General features: G+C 45.7%; 1 protein-coding gene across 5 annotated transcripts in view; it reads right to left on the minus strand.

Moving 5' to 3' along the window:
- Nucleotides 1–265: 265 nt before the first annotated feature.
- Nucleotides 266–19,245, minus strand: part of LOC137642544 (uro-adherence factor A-like) — a 45,931-nt gene continuing 26,951 nt past the window's right edge. For 4 of the 5 annotated variants that reach the window (XM_068375192.1, XM_068375193.1, XM_068375188.1 and 1 more), the window contains 3 exons: nt 11,703–11,948; nt 9,334–9,481; nt 266–1,982 (listed from right to left, as the gene is read on the minus strand). In XM_068375192.1, the coding sequence (XP_068231293.1) occupies nt 578–1,982; nt 9,334–9,481; nt 11,703–11,853 (1,704 nt within the window). In that variant the 5' untranslated portion in view covers nt 11,854–11,948 and the 3' untranslated portion in view covers nt 266–577. Of the gene's footprint in view, nt 1,983–2,191; nt 2,269–9,333; nt 9,482–11,702; nt 11,949–19,245 lie in introns of all 5 variants that reach the window. The other variant, XM_068375194.1, reaches the window with a different exon arrangement.

The following is a 19,245-nucleotide window of genomic DNA, read 5'->3' on the forward strand; positions in this document are numbered from 1 at the left end:
CTGATACATGATCATGATCAATGGCAGATGTGCACTCATCTTCAAAAAAACATGTCTTTCCTTTGCACTTTCCAGTTACCCAATGCCTTGCCTATTTGCTACTCTTAAGCACGCTGTCGACTCCGTAACAGTAGCCTTCATGCAACATATTTTCTTTTCTTTCACACGATGTTATTTTCTCAATATCGTGGGTTCAGTGAAATGAAATAAATCTACCGGTAGGTGTTTTTCCTTTTAAAAATATTATTTTAATTCCTTCAAAACAGGATGACTTTAACGATAGTAACGAAACTGTTGTAATAGCCAAAGAAAAACAAACGCATGCATTCATATAGTTTTTGAGAAAGTGTTAATTACTTTTCTTAAATGGAATGATATTAACAATGGTAACCAAATGATTGTAATAACCAAACAACCATGAAACAAAATATATTTCTATCAATCAACTGCAATACGCGTCTTTTGAATTTACGGCGCTCTGATGTCAGCGCTCATTTGTTTTGCGCTCAAAAGTCGGTTCATGGGTAAAAAGACATAGAGGGGTATTACTATACATTTGAAAATTACATTTCAAATCCTAATAATCTAAGCTCTTATCTAGACCATTCCACAAAGAGTGCTGAAGCTCCAAAGATGTTGGTAATACTTGAATTTCATCATTGCTATCCACTAGACATTCTTCTTTGTCTTTTGAAGAGATATCTGCTTTGTATGTGATTATTTCTGTAGTTCTACCTGATTTGCACGCTGCTTTACAATTACCTCTCATCACAGAATCACTCGAAATTGTTGCTAATTTCCTATGTTGACTTGAAGTACTTGGAAGAACACAGTCTACATTTTCCAATACATCTGATGATTGATCACTGTCAGACTCAGATGAACCAATTGTATGATCAGACAAAAGTTGATCCAAAATAGTGTTGTGAGAATCATTATCATGAATTAAAGTATGATGCCGTTCTCTTGAATTTAAAAGTTGGCTATTTTTCTTAATTTTTTCATGGTATTTACTACAACCAGCAACTCCACTATCATTAAATACCTGTTTTTGGGACAGACCTTTTCTTTTTTCTATCCTTTCATCACTGTTTTGTGAAGCTTTTTCAACAGTCTTCTTTGGAGCATTGTTAAAAAGTAAGTCATCTAAAAAATGATTATAGTCTTTACTTTTTGAGGAATTTTCTATATCTACATGAAGTCTAGAATTTGAATGTTCGAAGGAGTCACTTTTTCTTCCTCCCTTAACGGAATCCAAACTTTTCTTAACAAAACAAGTGAATAATCCCTCTATTGAGCAATTATCTCTTTCATGTGTTTTAGCATGGTCACCTGAAGTTTCAGAACAATCAGTATGCCGTCTTCTAGTTACATCCAAAACATTAGAAGCTAATGAAGATTGTGCTGTTGATTCTACAGAGAGCTCTCCTGAGGGAGAAGGGTCTATTGAAAGAGAATCAATAAATTTGTGTTCACTACTACAAGGAAAATTTACATCTCCATTAGAATCAGAATCACTTTCAGTTTCTGAAATAACTGTTCTATGAGGTAATGAGTCACATATAGGCACTGTACTGTTTTCTGAATAGCCAGTACCCAAGTAACTGAAGGATTCGCTTTCTTTGATATTGCACATTTCACTTAAATTATCACCATTTCTTGATCTTTGCATATCCACAATACTTTCAAAGGCCCCAACATTATTTAACTCATTCAAATTAGCACCATTTTCCTGTGATTCACTGGAATTGCTTAGAACGGGTTGTGACACTTTTAAGGAATAATGACCTTTTTCAAGGGACTTCTCATCACCTTGGATGGAATGTTGTAAACTTTCAAATAATGGCAATAGTTGTGGTTGGCTTTTTGTGTGAAAATTTTGAAGAATCATGAGGTTGTCAAAGGTTGAGCCATCTACAACATGCTGAGAAAATTCCACCAGACTCATTCCATTTAATTCAGCCATTTCTTGCAACTGCTTTCTGAAATATTTTTAAAATCCCAGTGTCAACCTTAATAGCAATAGCATAAACAGTACATAAGATGTGCAAAATATAACTAAGAGCATGAATTTATTCTGATGCTAGTCAAAAGACTAATACTGCACATGATAGAACTAGTTATAACAAAATTTTGGCTAAAATGAAATAAAATTATTTCTCAGGAACCTAAAATCTTCAGTTTCACATACCTAAAAGCCTTTCTTTGATTCATAATATCATTATACAACTCACACAAGACTGTAGCTGGAAGCAGTTAGGTATCAGTCTGCAAAAGATGTACTAAAGGGTATGAATGTGCAGAGAAATTTCAAAACTATTTCAGTGTGCATGCAGCACACAATCCTAATATGGGATGGGGGCGATAGAAATTTCTGGAAATTTCTGTTTTCTGTGAAATGAAAAATGAAACAATTCTCAATATGGGATGAGGGAGATAGAAATTTCTGTTTGTGAAATGAAAAACAAAACATTCATCAAAAATGATATTTTAATTATAAAATAAATTTTTGAATATACTTACCCGGTGAATATATAGCTGCAACTCTGTTGCTCGACAGACAAACTGTACAGAAAAAACTCGCCAGCGATCGCTATACAAGTTGCGGGTGTGCCCAACAGCGCCATCTGTCAACCAGATACCAAGCTCAATGTAAACAAAGACTCAATTTTGCTACGAATGGTCCCAGTGTGTAGCAGTCCTCGTAAAGAGACTGGACATCCTTTAGATAAAAAGACGCGAACACTGACTTGCTTCTCCAATAGGTTGCGTCCATTATACTTCGCAGAGATCTATTTTGCTTAAAGGCCACGGAAGTTGCAACAGCTCTAACTTCGTGCGTCTTCACCTTAAGCAAAGCTCGGTCTTCCTCACTCAGATGTGAATGAGCTTCTCGTATTAACAGTCTGATAAAGTATGATAAAGCATTCTTTGACATAGGCAAAGATGGTTTCTTAACTGAACACCATAAAGCTTCAGATTGGCCTCGTAAAGGTTTTGTACGCTTTAAATAGAACTTAAGAGCTCTCACAGGGCATAAGACTCTTTCTAGTTCATTGCCTACAATCTCCGATAAGCTGGGAATATCGAAAGATTTAGGCCAAGGCCGAGAAGGCAGCACATTTTTGGCTAGAAAACCAAGTTGTAGCGAACAGGTGGCTTTTTCTGACGAAAATCCGATGTTCTTGCTGAAGGCATGAATCTCACTGACTCTTTTAGCTGAGGCTAAGCATACCAGGAAAAGAGTCTTTAGAGTGAGATCTTTCAGGGAGGCTGATTGTAGCGGCTCAAACCTGTCTGACATGAGGAATCTTAGTACCACGTCTAAATTCCACCCAGGCGTAGCCAAACGACGCTCCTTGGTGGTCTCAAAAGACTTAAGGAGGTCTTGAAGATCTTTATTGTTGGAAAGATCTAAGCCTCTATGCCGGAAGACCGATGCCAACATGCTTCTGTAGCCCTTGATAGTGGGAGCTGAAAGGGATCGTCCTTTTCTCTGGTATAAGAGAAAATCAGCTATTTGAGCTACAGAGGTACTGGTCGAGGATACAGAAACTGACTTGCACCAGTCTCGGAAGACTTCCCACTTCGATTGGTAGACTCTAATGGTGGATGCTCTCCTTGCTCTAGCAATCGCACTGGCTGCCTCCTTCGAAAAGCCTCTAGCTCTCGAGAGTCTTTCGATAGTCTGAAGGCAGTCAGACGAAGAGCGAGGAGGCTTTGGAGTACCTTCTTTACGCGAGGCTGACGTAGAAGGTCCACCCTTAGAGTAAGACTTCTGGGAACGTCTACTAGCCATCGAAGTACCTCGGTGAACCATTCTCTCGCGGGCCAGAGGGGAGCAACTAACGTCAACCTTGTCCCTTCGTGAGAGGCGAACTTCTGCAGTACCTTGTTGACAATCTTGAACGGTGGGAATGCGTAGAGATCCAGATGTGACCAATCTAGGAGGAAGGCATCTATATGTATTGCTGCTGGGTCCGGGACTGGGGAGCAATAGATTGGAAGCCTCTTGGTCAGCGAGGTTGCAAAGAGATCTATGGTTGGTTGGCCCCAAGTGGCCCAAAGTCTCTTGCACACATCCTTGTGGAGGGTCCATTCTGTTGGAATTACTTGCCCTTTCCGACTGAGACAATCTGCTATGACATTCAAGTTGCCTAGGATGAACCTCGTTACTAGGGAGATGTCTTGACCTTTTGACCAGATGAGCAGGTCCCTTGCGATCTCGTACAACGTCAGTGAGTGGGTACCTCCTTGTTTGGAGATGTACGCCAAGGCCGTGGTGTTGTCTGAGTTTACTTCCACCACTTTGCCTCGAAGGAGAGACTTGAAGCTTTTCAAGGCCAGATGTACTGCCAACAGCTCCTTGCAGTTGATATGCATGCTCCTCTGACTCGAGTTCCACAGTCCTGAGCATTCCCGACCGTCTAGTGTCGCGCCCCAGCCCACGTCCGATGCGTCCGAGAAGAGAACGTGGTTGGGAGTCTGAACAGCCAGGGGAAGACCCTCTCTTAGGTTGATATTGTCCTTCCACCAAGTCAGACAAGACTTTATCTTTTCGGAAATCGGGATCGAGACCGCTTCTAGCGTCTTGTCCTTTTTCCAGTGAAAAGCTAGATGGTATTGAAGAGGACGGAGGTGTAGTCTTCCTAGCGACACAAAATGTTCCACGGATGACAGCGTCCCTACCAGACTCATCCACAGCCTGACTGAGCAGCGTTCCTTCTTCAGCATCTTCTGGATGGATAGCAGGGCTTGATCTATTCTGGGGCTGATCGTCTTGTTGTTCAGCAACGTCCTCATCAGATAGTTCCTCATCCGAAAACTGATGAGGAAACGGCAACGGAGTGGGCAACGTCTGGCTCGCTGAGTCCGGTCGCACTGGTGTATGCGTGACGGAGCCGGACGCAACATCATGGAACTGCTGCACAGTCTGTGAACTGTCAACAACCATGGGTGCGCGAGGAAGCACAGCGTCCACCCGAGACTGTCTAGACCGTCTGGGTTGTGCAGTCAACACCATACCGGGTTGCTGAGGTTGACGCACTGCGTCAAAACAAGTCACCTCTGCTGGTTGTTGAACGTCCTGAACGTCAACAACCACCTCCGAGCGTCGCTTAACGTCAACGTGCGGCTGGCAACCCACACTGGGTCGCATCGGTGGAGGAACCACCTCAACTGGCAGACACGAGAAGGTTACCTCAGCGTCAACAGGACGCACAACCGACCGGTTGGAAGGTTGTTGGCCAGAAGGTTTGGCAGCAACCTTCTCCGCATTAAAGTCCTCTATCAAGGACGCAAGCTTGGACTGCATGTCTTGCAGCAAAGCCCATTTAGGGTCTACGGGAGCAGGTGCGGCAACAGACGGGGTTAGCGACTGAGGCGGTACCGCTTTCCATCCCTGAAAGCCTTGTTTATGCATGACATAATTGTACAGCAAAACTTCAAAGGCTCGAAAACAGCTGTGAAGTTGACCTGTAAAAAACTTGGAGCGTCTCCTGGCCAGGCGCCAGGGAGAGTCTACGAGATTTGAGAAGTCTATCTGGGCAGAGGCATGAACTCCCAAGCCGAGAACTTCTCTCGTGTCATATCAGACTCTCGCTCTATAAGCCAGTTTAAAAGAAGGGAAAGCAAAGGCTGTATCCCCCAAACTCCTCCTGGTGATAAACCAGTCGCCTAGCAAACGTAAAGCTCTCTAGGAGAGCGAGAGAGCACTAGCTTATAAACAACGGCTTCGAAGTAGCTAGGCCTAGTGTAAGCTCTGACATCTAGGCGAACGAGGAGCAGCAGTTACAAAAAGATCCGGACAAAGATCCTTAAAAAAATCATCATGATTTAATTAAAGTCCATAGAGGGCTAAGCAGCTTTAGGCTCCTCTCCATCTGACAGAGTCCTCACGGTAATATCAGTAGGAGGGGGAACAGCAACTTCCTCATCTACAGGAACCTTGTCCGATAAAAGTTGAGTCTCAAGCAAGGGAGAGACCTACCGTGGTGGCAATGCTTTACAAGCAGAGTCCACACTCACTGGTGCAATAGTAGCGGACCAGGACGCAACGTCATGTAACTGCTTGACAGTCTGTGAACTGTCAACAACTGAACTGTCAACCACAACAGATGCGTGAGGACGCACAGCGTCCACTCGAGACTGCTTTGACTGCCTAGACTGAGCAGTCAAAACAACTCTAGAATGCGGAGGTTGACGCACAGCGTCAAAACAAGTCAACTCCGATTGTTAGCGAACGTCTTGAACGTCAACAGGAGCATCAGCAAGTGGCCTAACGTCCAAATGCGGCTGAAAATCCACACGAGACCGCATCGAGTGTGGTTTTAAACAACCTAACTGACGTGACTTAGCTACGCCAACGTCAACAGGAAGCACAAAGGAACGTTAGGTTGGCTGAAAGCCAGGATATCGATGAGATAAACGGCTAGACTCAACGGACTAATCGGCAGAATAGTCTTCCATAAGGGAGGCAAGCATATTCTGCATGTCTTGCCGTACAACCCATTAAGGATCAACGGAAATGGTTGTGGTAAGAGACGAGGGTAACGTCTGTGACCGCAACACTTTGCCAACCAAAAAAGACTCTCGGAGTCTGTGTTACGCTTTTGTTAGGCGGCGAGCAGTTATCCGATGACTGCATAGGGTCAGAGCTGTCCTAATGGCTGTAGCCAGGGCGCTGGACCTGTCCTGCAAGGACTGACTTTCGCTTAAGGGCTTCGAAACCTTGTGACAGGTTTCTTATGCGAAAAGCCTTCGGATGACAAGGAGAAAAAACGTCTCTCTCGTCTTATGGTAGGGGAGATCTTGGTAAGATACACCCGATACCATAGAGGGAAACGTCTGTTCGTTGATCAAGGCCTCTCGAACCCATAAGTCGTTCGACATTACTTCTCCCCTGTTTGGGAGCTTGCATGAGGTCCCGGACTAGGTGAACGACAGGCACGAACAGACGAACCCTCGGACGCAACACTGTAACACTTTGCGCATATCACTTTATCACTTCGATTTTCTGTTTTGCACTTATTTCACTGAAATCGAAACTTTTACTGATTTCTACCTGAAACACGCAATTCTACCCTTCATTAAAAGGTAGTAATTGCGAAATCAGTCGTATAATGCAGCTCATTAATACCAGCAAAAAACAGAAAACATATTTTAAGATAAAAAATTCAGTGGCTGGGAAAGAGACTAAACACTAGTTCATATAAACTACGTTTTCAATCTCTCACCGCACATAGCCTGGGGACGAGAATAAAAAACTAAAAACGTTTTATCCTTCCTCCCCGTACAGAGACTAGGGACGAGAGTAACTCGAGAACAACGTTACCCGCTTGAACGGAACGTTTTCTCTCCTCTCTCTCCCTCCGTCTCTATCTCTCTCTCTCTTTCTCTCTTGATTTCGCACCTAAGAGAAGAGCCCAATTACATTTCGTCAAAAAAAACATGTTATTTGACCAAAGGAAAAAACTGAAAGGTTTTTCAATTAAAAAGTTCCTTTAAGCTTTGAAAGAATAATGAACAAAACGTCAGAATCGATTTACTCTTTCTGCAAAGTGAAACCGTGATACTCTCTCTCTCTATCGTAACGATAGAGCGCAAACTGCGTAGTATAAATAAACTAAACGTTAGTTCATCTTTGAAAACAGTACGAAGACTATTCAAAGAAATTCTTTCATAAAATATTTATTAAAAATATTCAATTAAAAGGTTTTAAATCATTAGCTCTTCAAAAGCTATTTACGATTGCAAAGGGCTCAACGTTGTTTAACTTCGGTTTCCAAGTTAGGACCGCCTACTCTCAGGAAAGGTCGCATATAAACAAAACATTAAAATTTATTTTTATATGTTTATAATAAATGGAAAGTTAATCGAAGAGGCCTAAGAAAGGCGGAGAGATATAAAATATATAGAGGAAAATGTATAATTAATTTATAACGTGATAAGATAATTACTAAAAGCCTAAACACACTTCCGTCTAAGGGAAGGGTCGGCCATTTAAAAGTGAAAGAAAGTCCATACTCTCTTTGTCACCATAATTAAATCTATCCAAAACGAGTTCAAGATTTAAGATGAAGATAAAACACCTGCATTGCGAAAGCTCAAAACCAGAATATAGTACTTCACCAATATGATGTGAAAAACTCCAGTTTAGCAACAGCGAGTAAAGTACGTCTTGTCGACACGTCGACAGAGAGAAAATTGAGTCTTTGTTTACATTGAGCTTGGTATCTGGTTGACAGATGGCGCTGTTGGGCACACCCGCAACTTGTATAGCGATCGCTGGCGAGTTTTTTCTGTACAGTTTGTCTGTCGAGCAACAGAGTTGCAGCTATATATTCACCGGCTAAGTTAAATATTTAAAATTATGATTACATACAGTAGATGCATGTGGCAAGGATGATCAAGATCTCCAAAAGTTTAACCTGAAAGCACTACCTAGTTGTAAGTCCAAGTCTGCATGCATATAGTAGATCATAGTCTGATTTTCATGCCATGTGTATGTTACTCTCATCTTGAGAGATGGAAGGGCTAATGATTTCTAAATCTTTGTTCTACCTTGAACTATCACTTCTAAGTCAATCGAGCTGTGAATGGGTACCAGCATCGTCTGGGATCAAGAAAAGGGGTGTGTGGTTAGTAACCTCAACCATAAAGACTTACTGAGAAAACAAGACGTTGTACTCTTCTTGTATCAGTACAGTACCTCAAAAGGGGGGATACAAAATGTAAAACAAATTTGAGCATTTGTTGTATTTTATATGGAGGAAAGAAGGGTAAAGCTGAGGAAGCAAGACTTGAAAGGGTTAAGTACAATTTTGAATGCTTTGGATACTAATGATGATATCATAAGAGTATTATGAGATTAAAGAAAAAAATCAATGCCAATAGGATTTCATGTGAGATGCTACTATATTACAGTAATACAGTAGTGTGATTGAGAGGATGACAAGAATTTCTAAGGCACATCTGGATGATGAAAAAGCTCTGAGGGAATGGACAAGAGTAATAATTGATCCTTCACATAAATAAAATCCATGGTCAAGACATGTAAAAATCATGGAGCCATAATGTTACTTTGTATTCCAGGGAATGTGCGGTAGGATTTTTATTAGAGAAATAGGCAATGTGACAAGGCTGACAGAGACAGAGAAGTGGGGGTTTAAACAAGGAACAGATAAAGTTTTGTATATAAAACAGTTATGTACGAAGCTTATAAGCAGTGTATGTAGCAATTAGTTGTTACACATAGAACTGACTTACAAGTACAAATGAAGCCCAATCTAGGCAACTGAACATCTAACAAAATACCAATAACACAGTACTCACAAACGAACAGCCTTTGGTGTTTGGCCATATAACACAGTTTTACGGTCGATATTTACAGTTCTCTCTTGGTTTACAGATTTCACTTTACAACGTAACTTCTTGATGACGAGAGGCTGATAATTGCTGCAGGATGGAAGACGGCGTCTCCCTAGTGATGAAATAAACTTCAAGTTAGAATTAAATGAGAGAATTATTATTTCTATACTCGCCTAGTGTTCATTTTGCTTTATCCCTGAAGCTGACCCAATATCGACATTAATAATAATAATAATAATAATAATAATAATAATAATAAAAAAAAACATCTTCCCTTCAAAGCCTCTTGTCCACCAAAGTGACATCTGATGGTTAATGTCAACCAAAATCATTCTCGATATTAAAACTAATATCCCATCCTCTTGACTTCATTAGTCAGTGGGGATAAAGGTGGGCATGTCTATGAACAAGTGAGTATAGAAATAACACATTTTACTATTAAAATCAAATTTATTTCTATGAACCTCTCCTGATGTTCATTTTTCCAACTAATAAAAGATCATCCAGTGAAATCATTATATGTACAGTATTTCCAAAGCAAGTGTTGTATTCATTAATATGTTTGTCTCTGAGAATGTGGAGGGTAATCTCCATGCTACTCGATGTAGCATGTAAGGGTTGCTTAAGAAGAACGGTCACTCCAACTACAGAGACCACAGATATCAAAACCACTCATTTTACGGCTAACAAGGGGCCACTAGCATCACCCTGCTGTTCATTGATACTCTATAATACAACTTTTCTTGTCCTGAACTGGTATACCACCTGTCAAATCATGGCAAACTGGGAAAAATGCACCAGTCTGGATTCAACCAGTCCTGCAATAAGGCATCTCTGTCACTCGGTTCCTTCTCTAGGAAATTTGGTACTCAATTTATACTATAATTTTATTTTCAAAATGTGACCCAGTAAATCCTTCCAACAACACTTTGCATTTTTTTACCCATAAAGAACCATGAATAAATTAATAAATTATTCGTTAGATAGTAGGTTGGTCAGAGCACCAGCCACCCGTTGAGATACTACCGCTAGAGAGTTTTTGGGGCCTTTAACTGGCCAGAACATTACTACAATGGATCCCTCTCTCTGGTTATGGCTCATTTTGTCTTTGCCTACACATACACTGAATAGTCGAGCATATCTTTTCCACATTCTCCTCTGTCCTCATGCACCTAACAACACTGACATTAAACAATTCATCTTCACTCAAGGGGTTAACTACTGCACTGTACTTGCTTAGTGGCTACTTTCCTCTTGGTAGGGGTAGAAGAGACTCTTTAGCTATGATAAGCAGTTTTTACAGGAGGACACTCCAAAATCAAACCATTGTTCTCTAGTCTTGGGTAGTGCCACAAACTCTACCATGGCCTTCCACTGTCTTGGATTACACTTGAGGGTACACTCGTGGCATGCTGTGTTTATAGTTTATATATGAAAGAGCTGATTTAATATTGTTACTGTTCTTAAGAGGTTTTATTTTGATTGTTTATTACTTCTCTTGTAGTTTATTGTATCCTAGTTTCCTTTCCTCACTGGGCTATTTTTCCCAGTTGAAGCCCTCGGGATTATAGCATCTTGCTCTTCCAACTAGTGTTATAGCTTAGCCTATAATAATAATAATAATAATAATAATAATAATAATAATAATAATAATAGTAATAATAATAATAATAATGATAATGACAATAATAATAATAATAATAATATCATGCATTATCAATTTTCATTTATTGGAGTAATGAATGAACTTCAGATGGCATTATATTCTATAACAAAGTTAAGTACTGTAACTGATTGAAGTGATCTTAAATATGAGAATGATTGAGTTTCATTAAAACTTTTTGAACGGTTTGATGAAACTTTAAACAACGTAATCATTCTAATAGAAAGTGATAACCATTTAATGCATAACCAGAATTTAAAGATTTTCTTTTATAACACACAATGATTGGATCAAGGTTTTAATAAATTGCCCTCCAAGAAGAGGCCAGGTAATTGGTTAGCCTTAAATCAATTAGCAGGTCTCCATGAACCTGAATCTCAGTATTTTTTCTAAAACCGAGACAAAATATCTTTGAATCTATTCATAACAAAGTTGGAGATTTGAGGAGTATAAGTGCCCTAGAAGTAGCCACTTTTTGCGGTTTGGTAGGATAAGATATTTTTTAACTTACCTTAAACCATTTATTAGGGTATATATCAATAAAAAGGTTACACAGAGATTGAAAAGGCTGTATTCCTTTTTTAAGGGCATTATTTATTGAAGCAAAAGATACTGGGAAAATGTTTAAAATTTTCAAATTTTATGGGTGTGTGTAAATTAACTATTATACCTGACATGGTCAATTCTTCATCTTCTTCAATATTATTGTCCTGATTTTCAATTGTATGCAGACTCTCATCATCTTCACTAGACTCTATGACAACCATGTCACCATCATTTCTGTCTTGATAACTTGTCCTCTTTCTACTTTTGTTTGCCATCTTATATTTTAAGTTTAAATCTCTTCAGCTTTCATTTTGCATGGAAATCTTAAAAGGAGACTCAGCAATGGCAATTCTCTTCACACCACTTGTTCCTGTGAAAAAAATGGGAAAAATTAAAAAAATTGCACTGTTCAAAAATAAAAAACAACTCAAGTCTTTACTATCAACCAACTCATATATGACAAATATGCCAAATTTGAAAGTAATATGACAAATTCGGAGATAATTTGTATTTTTCCTAACCATACAAACCTTAGCTATTTACATGGGGTATTACTTTCGGCGTAGCTGAATGACGAGCCATTAGATATTTAACGAGGGTTAACTACACCCCTCGCTAGTTAGCGAGGGGGTAGGGGAGGGGTAGCTAGCTACCCCTCCCCCCTCACACACCGGTGAACTGATTCACTTCATTTAGAGGTAGGACTTCACGAGGGACAGGGCTGGCGGGCAAGTATGTGTAAATAGCTAGGGTTTGTATGGTTAGGAAAAATACAAATTATCTCCGAATTTGTCATTTGTTCCGTAACCGAAATACAAACCACGCTATTTACATGGGGTGACTTAACCCTTAGGTAGGGTGGTAAATCCCAGCCTTACTGGCTTTGGCTTTGCCCAGGGACTCAGGATCCGAGTGTGTACCACCCGAGATAAGGAGTCCCTGCACCTCGCAAGTTCCTTGCTCCGCAAGAAATGTGTGGCCTACATAAGCTAGTGTGTGAAGGAAAGAAGTATGACTCGTCCTAGGAAGTTGACCTGAAGTCCCTTAGATGGATATCTAGGCTAGGACGTTCCCAATACCACCTCGTCAGGGTATGGGGGAAGCGACAGTATTATTTAATACTAAGAACACAAGGAAGCATGGTTTACATGCAGTGGTTTGAGGTCAGCTGTGCAGAGAACCCAGGATGCTGCTTTCCCCAAGAGAGGGGAGGATAAAGAAAAGAGTAAGGGCCAGACATACTTTTTCATTCATGCAGACTAAAACCGGGTAACAATGCCCTCAACCTCCTGCTACTTGTCCATTAAGGAGCCTGAGGTTAGACCAGCTGTTATGCAGCCACCACAGGGCCGATAGAGAACGTATCGAGCCTCCAGTGGGTCACGTCCTACAGGTAGTGGGCTGCGAGGGTCGTTTGACGCTTCCAGACCCCAGCTTGTAGAACCTGCGTCACTGAGAAGTTTCTCTTGAATGCCAGGGACGTAGCCATGCCTCTGACATTGTGTGCTCTAGGGCGACGTGACAGAGGAGAGTCTGGATTCAGGGAATGGTGGATGACCCTGCGAATCCAAGCTGAGATGGTGTTCTTAGTGACCCTCCTTTTCGTCCTTCCTGTGCTCACAAACAGGGCTTGCACTCGAGGACGAACTGCAGCTGTTCTCTTAAGATAGAGCCTCAGACTCCTTACTGGGCACAGTAGGAGATGGTCTGGGTCATCTGTTACAGAACGGAGACTCGAAATCCTGAAGGAGTCGAACCGTGGGTCCGGAACTCCAGGATTCTGAGTCTTAGCAACAAACTCAAGGACGAACCCGAACGTTACCTCCCCCCATCCCCTTGAATGGGCGACGTCGTACGAGAGACCATGAAGTTCACTGACTCGCTTGGCTGAGGCCAGAGCGAGCAGGAACACCGTCTTCCAAGTCAGGTGACGATAAGAAGCCTGGCGTAATGGTTCGAACGGACACGAACCACGTTCCATGGAGGAGGTCTCACTTCCGACTGAGGGCAGGTAACCTCGTAGCTTCGTATGAGTAGAGAAAGTTCCAGCGAGGAGGAAATGTCCATTCCTTTTAGCCTGAAGGCCAGGCTTAAGGCTGAGCGATAGCCTTTCACCGCCGAGACCGAAAGGCGCATTTCCTCACGCAAATACACAACAAACTCCGCTATTGCTGGGATAGTGGCATCGAGGGGAGAGATACCCCTTCCACGACACCAACCACAGAAAACTCTCCACTTCGCCTGGTAGACCCCTGCGGATGACTTTCGCAGGTGTTGAGACATCCTCTCCGCAACTTGTTGCGAAAAGCCTCTCTCAGTGAGGAGATGCTGGATAGTCTCCAGGTGTGAAGTTGAAGCGATGCTCCGGCTTTGTGGAAGATGTTGCAGTGTGGTTGCTTGAGTAGCTCGTGTCATGGAGAAAGCTCTCTCGGGAGTTCCGTCAGGAGCTACAAAAGGTCCGAGAACCACTCTGCATGATGCCATAGCGGAGCTATTAAGGTCATTGACAGGTTGACCGATAGTCTGGTCTTGTTGAGCACCCTTCTCATCAGACAGAACGGTGGAAAGGCGTAGACGTCGATGTTGTAGCACCGTTGTTGGAAGGCATCTTGCCAGAGTGCCTTGGGGACCGGGACTGGAGAACAGTACAGCGGAAGCTTGAAGTTCAAGGCTGTCGCGAACAGGTCCACCGTCGGGGAACCCCACAAAGTTAGGACTTAGCTGGCTATCTGAGGATCCAAAGACCACTCGGTACTCACTATCTGCGATGCTCTGCTCAGACTATCGGCGAGCACATTCCTCTTGCCCGGAATGAAGCGAGCCGATAGTGGAATCGAGTGGACTTCGGTCCATCTCAGTACCTCTACTGCAAGATGGGATAGCTGTTGTGAAAAGGTACCTCCCTGCTTGTTGATGTAAGCCACCACCGTGGTGTTGTCGCTCATCACCACCACGGAGTAACCCGCCAGGATCCGTTGGAACTGTTGAAGTGCCAGATATCCGGCCTTCCTTTCTAGCAGATTGATGTGGAGGCACTTTTCTGATTCTGACCATAGGCCTGAGATCCTGTGGTTCACAACGTGGGCCCCCCACCCTTCTTTTTAAGCGTCCGAGAACAGCATCAAATCCGGAGGGAGGACGAGAAGATCCACTCCCTTTCGAAGGTTTCTGTCCGTCACCCACCACTGAAGGTCCGACCGTTCCGCAGGACCCATAGGGACCAGAATGTCCGGGCAATCGTGGCCTTGATTCCACCGGGACTTGAGCCGCCATTGCAGGGATCTCATCCTGAGGCAGCCGTTTGGAACTAGACGGGCCAAGGAGGAATGGTGACCTAGGAGACGTAACCAAGATTGGGCTGGAAGCTCTTCTCGTCTGAGGAAAGGATCTGCGACCCTCCTCAGCCTTGCTATCCTGTCGTCTGATGGAAAGGCTTTGTGGAGATTGGTCTCCAATATCATGCCTAGATATACCAGTCGTTGAGATGGAAGCAGAGAAGACTTCTCGGGATTTACCATGATCCCTAGTTCTTGGCAAAGTCCCAGAAGCTTGTCTCGGTGTCGAAGAAGGGTCGACCCCGAGTCTGCCAGGATCAGCCAGTCGTCCAGATAGCGAAGTAGACGGATGCCGATCCTGTGTGCCCATGAAGATATCAGGGTAAACACTCTGGTGAATACCTGGAGTGCTGTGGAGAGACCGAAACACAGCACCTTGAACTGGTAGATCATGTTGTCTAGGCTAAATCTCAAGTACTTCCTGGAAGACGGATGGATTGGGATCTGGAAGTACGCGTCCTTCAGATCCAGTGTGCACATGAAGTCTTGCGGTGTTACTGCAAGTCTGACCGTGTCTGCTCTCTCCATGCTGAACGGAGTTTGTTTGACAAACTTGTTCAGGGCTGAGAGGTCGATGACGGGTCTCCAGCCTCCAGACGCCTTCTTTACAAGAAAGAGTTAACTGAAGAAGCCTAGGGAGTCGTCGACGACCTCCTGGAAAGCATCCTTCTTGAGCATGGTCTCGACTTCTGCCCGAAGGGCTAACCCCTTTACCGATCCCATGGGATAGGAGCTCAACGACACTGGATTCGCTGTCAGGGGAGGAAGAGATGTTATGAACGGGACGCGATATCCCTGACTGATCACGGAGATCGTCCAGGAATCGGCCCCGAGTTGCTGCCACCTGAATGCGCAACTTTGTAGGCATCCCCCCACTGGTGGACACGCAGGGGGATTGCCAATCCTAGCGTTTGTGGCCTCAGCCGCTCCCTCTAGGATTCTTGCCTCCCCTGGAGGACTTTCCGCCCTTCTTGTCTTTGACAGGAAAGGGCTGCTGTTTGGACACCTTCGTCTTTGCTGCTGCTGCCGGTTTCGTCGACTTGGACTGGCGAGGTTGTTGGGGTGCTAGAGGTTTGTAGGGCTTAGACGTAAGAGACCTTTGGAGGAGAGAATCGTGGTTCGATTTCCTCCACCTCTCAGCTGCCTGTTCCACATCCTTGGACTCAAACAGGCTCTTTCCTAGGATGGAAGAGTGTCTGAGCTTGCAGACATCCACGGCTGGGACCTTCGCGTGGAACCTCTCGGTCACCGCATCACGTCGTTTCAAGATCGAGTTTGCCCACAAGTTCGAAACTTGGTGGGCCAGATGGGCCAAAACTCGATGGTACGTGCGCCCAAGAGGAGGAAGGTCTCCAGGGCCTTCCTGGTGCTTTCCTTAGACAGATCCTCGGATCGCAGCAGGATGCCCAGAGACCCTAGCAAGACATCCAGCCACGAAGTGGCCTGCATGGCACACTTTGCGACCTTCTCCTGACTCAGGATCTCCGTTGCCGAGAATGTCACCTGCCAGTTGGAGAGTCTCTCAAGAGAGACTCCCCTGGTAAGCTCTTCCACGGAGTGGTGGAGCGGGAGAGCTAAACAAAGCTCCTCCATGATCTCAAAGTACCTCCTCTGTTGGACGCGAGGAGGTGGGAGGAGCTTGTTACCAGCAGAGGAACGGCTGGAGGAGGCGAGTTCCGAAAGCTGGCCCTCAACCTTATCTCTGGCACTCTTCACCCCTTGGGACCAAGGCAGAGCCGCACTGGCCTTAGAGGGTTTTTGAGTGCCATAGACTTGGTCCAGGACCGTATCCTTGCCTTCACGAGGGGCGGTCTCGGGGTCCTTGAACTTGTTGAGATGCCTCATCAAAGTCAGGACTTGCCAGAAGGCGTGCTCTGAATCATGCTGCTCTCCTCCTGGTGAATTGGCAGCAAAGTCTCCTGTCCCCTACTGTTCTACTTGGGGGGACACGTGGACGTTCTCCTGGGGTCTCGCTAGCTCTGGTCGTATCCTTGAAGAAGACTTCGGGACGGTCTTCGAGTCCTTCGGTTCCCTTCTAGGAGGGATGCAGGACTCCAGTAAAGAAGTCTGAGGGCTCTTCTCCGCCCCAGTACGCGACGATTCTCCTACTCGTGGTGGGGTCTCTCCCATTGGTGCGGTGGGAGAAGGTCTTACCTCGATAGATTCTCCTGAGGACGGAAAAGCTTCGTCCACAGGAGAAGGAGAGAATGTCTGAGAGGGGGAAGGAGCCTTCCTTACGGACTTCTTAGGAGCCAGTTTGACCCTAGGAGAAGTCACCACGAACTCTATTCCTCTCTTCCTCTTCAGTGGGGTCGTTGGTTTGAGACCCAAATCAGCGAAGGCAGGCTTAACAGCCTGGAAGACCGCTCTGATAAGGGACCCAAACCAAGGCTGTCGACTGACAGACGCAGTGTCAGAGATTCCCACTGGAGGAAAGGGGATCGGGCAATCCTTTGGAGTAGACACCATTGGGCCTGCCTGAAAGGAAGAAGAAGATTGGTGCCTAGACCTCTCTGAAGACTTCCCCTCCTCCTGCGAGCGTGCTATTCTGCGCTTGCCGGGGGGGGGATCGTGAAGATGATGACCTGGTTGTATGCGCTCCTGAAGACTCGCTTGGCTGCTCGCGCTGCGAAACCCGTCGGGAATCGCGTTTAGGGTTGCGTTGGTGCTCTCGCAATGGACAAATCGTAGGTTCGAGCGCGGGCGCGTGGAGATGAAAGCGTGGGCAAGGGGGCACATAGGCGCGGGGGCGCGGGGGCGCGCGGGCACGCGGGCGAGGGTGCACGTGGGCGCGCAGGCGAGGGCACGCGCGGCGGTAAGGGCGAGCGTTGGTGGCTGGGAGAATGACGGCGCGCAGACGAGCGGCGGCGTGTTGGCGAGTGATGGCGCACAGGCGAGCGATGGCGAGTAGGGCGAGAAGGTGAGCGATCGCGCTCAGGAGAGATAGCGCGTGGGCGTGTAGGAGACCTTCGGCGAGAAGGATCGTGAGCGCGAGGGCGCTGAAGAGTGCTTACGCGCAGGCGATGATTCGCGCGGGTGCGCAGGAGATCGCTGGTGCTTAGGTGCGCGGTCTGGAGCAGGGCCAGCAGGTGTAGAAGCGCGTACTGGAAGCTGCTCGTGGGCGCGTGCAGGAGACTTCTCGTGAGCGCGTGGGCGTGTAGTGTCTCGTCCAACTCTGGAAGTGCGCAAAGGCGAGTGCGCACGATGGCGCGCAGGCAAGGGCTGACGCGTGGGCGAGTTCCGAGGACGCGCAGGTGATCGCGGGCGAGAAGGAGAAGGAAGAGTCTCCTTGCCTGCGTCCAGATCTGGGGTCGTGGGCATGCGGGCGAACGATGACGCGCAGGAGAAGATCGCTGGCGAGCTGGAGATCGTGGGCGGAGATCGTGAGCCCGCACGGCACGTGTCAGGGCGCGCAGATGTGCGCTGGCGAGTAGGAGATCGCTGGTGCACAGGAGATCGCTGGCGCGTAGGCGAGCGCTTGTGAGCAGGAGAGCGCTGGCGAACAGGAGTACGGTGACGAGCAAGAGAGCGCTGACGAGTTGACTCTGCCTCTGCTGCAGGAGATCGCTGGCGCTTAGGAAGGTCCTCAGCAACAACGGGAGAGCTCTTGTGCGCTACTGCGCGCGAGCGCGCAGGAGAACGTGAGCACACAGGTGAAACCTGGCGCTTAAGGGACTTGCTCACATTGTGAGACAAGCCCTTCTGCCCCGAAGGGACCGGAGGCCATTGGAAAACGGGGTGTGTGGGCGCCCACAGTGCGTCAGCTTCCAGGAACGGAGAAGGAAGATCCACAGGTCTGGCAGGGGTTGGAGATCGCGAACGATCTGCAGAGAGGTCCAGAGATGCAGCTGGAACGGTCAACTCACGTCGAGGAGGAACCTCTGTGGGGGACGTCGAGGGCGAAGAACCGAAGAGGCGCCTCCTAACTCCCTTGTAGGGAGAAGGAAGACCTCTACGGCGGAGAGGAGGGCGAGCCTTGCGGCGAAGACGACCTCTAAAAGCAGGCACACCATCATCGGTCCTCCGAAGAGGAGTCTCTGTCAGTGAACTCCCCCGAGGGGGAGAATCACCCGCAGGAGAGACTGTTGGACTCAGCTCCTCCCTCGAAGGATGTTTGGAGGGGGGAACTGAGCCTTCAGCCACATCAGCAACCAAGGCAAGGGTTTGACCCAACCCGTCGGAAGCCTCTGCCACAACAACGTCGACGATAGACAGAGGATCTACCTCCGCTATCACCGGCGACTGCTTAACAGCTGCTCCCAACTGGATCAAGTCAAACAGGGCTTCCCTGGAGGGCGAACCCTTAAGCCCCAAGGAAGCCCAAAGCTGTAA

Source organism: Palaemon carinicauda, chromosome 6, assembly GCF_036898095.1.
Source record: "Palaemon carinicauda isolate YSFRI2023 chromosome 6, ASM3689809v2, whole genome shotgun sequence".
In the NCBI taxonomy this organism is placed as follows: Eukaryota; Metazoa; Arthropoda; class Malacostraca; order Decapoda; family Palaemonidae; genus Palaemon; species Palaemon carinicauda.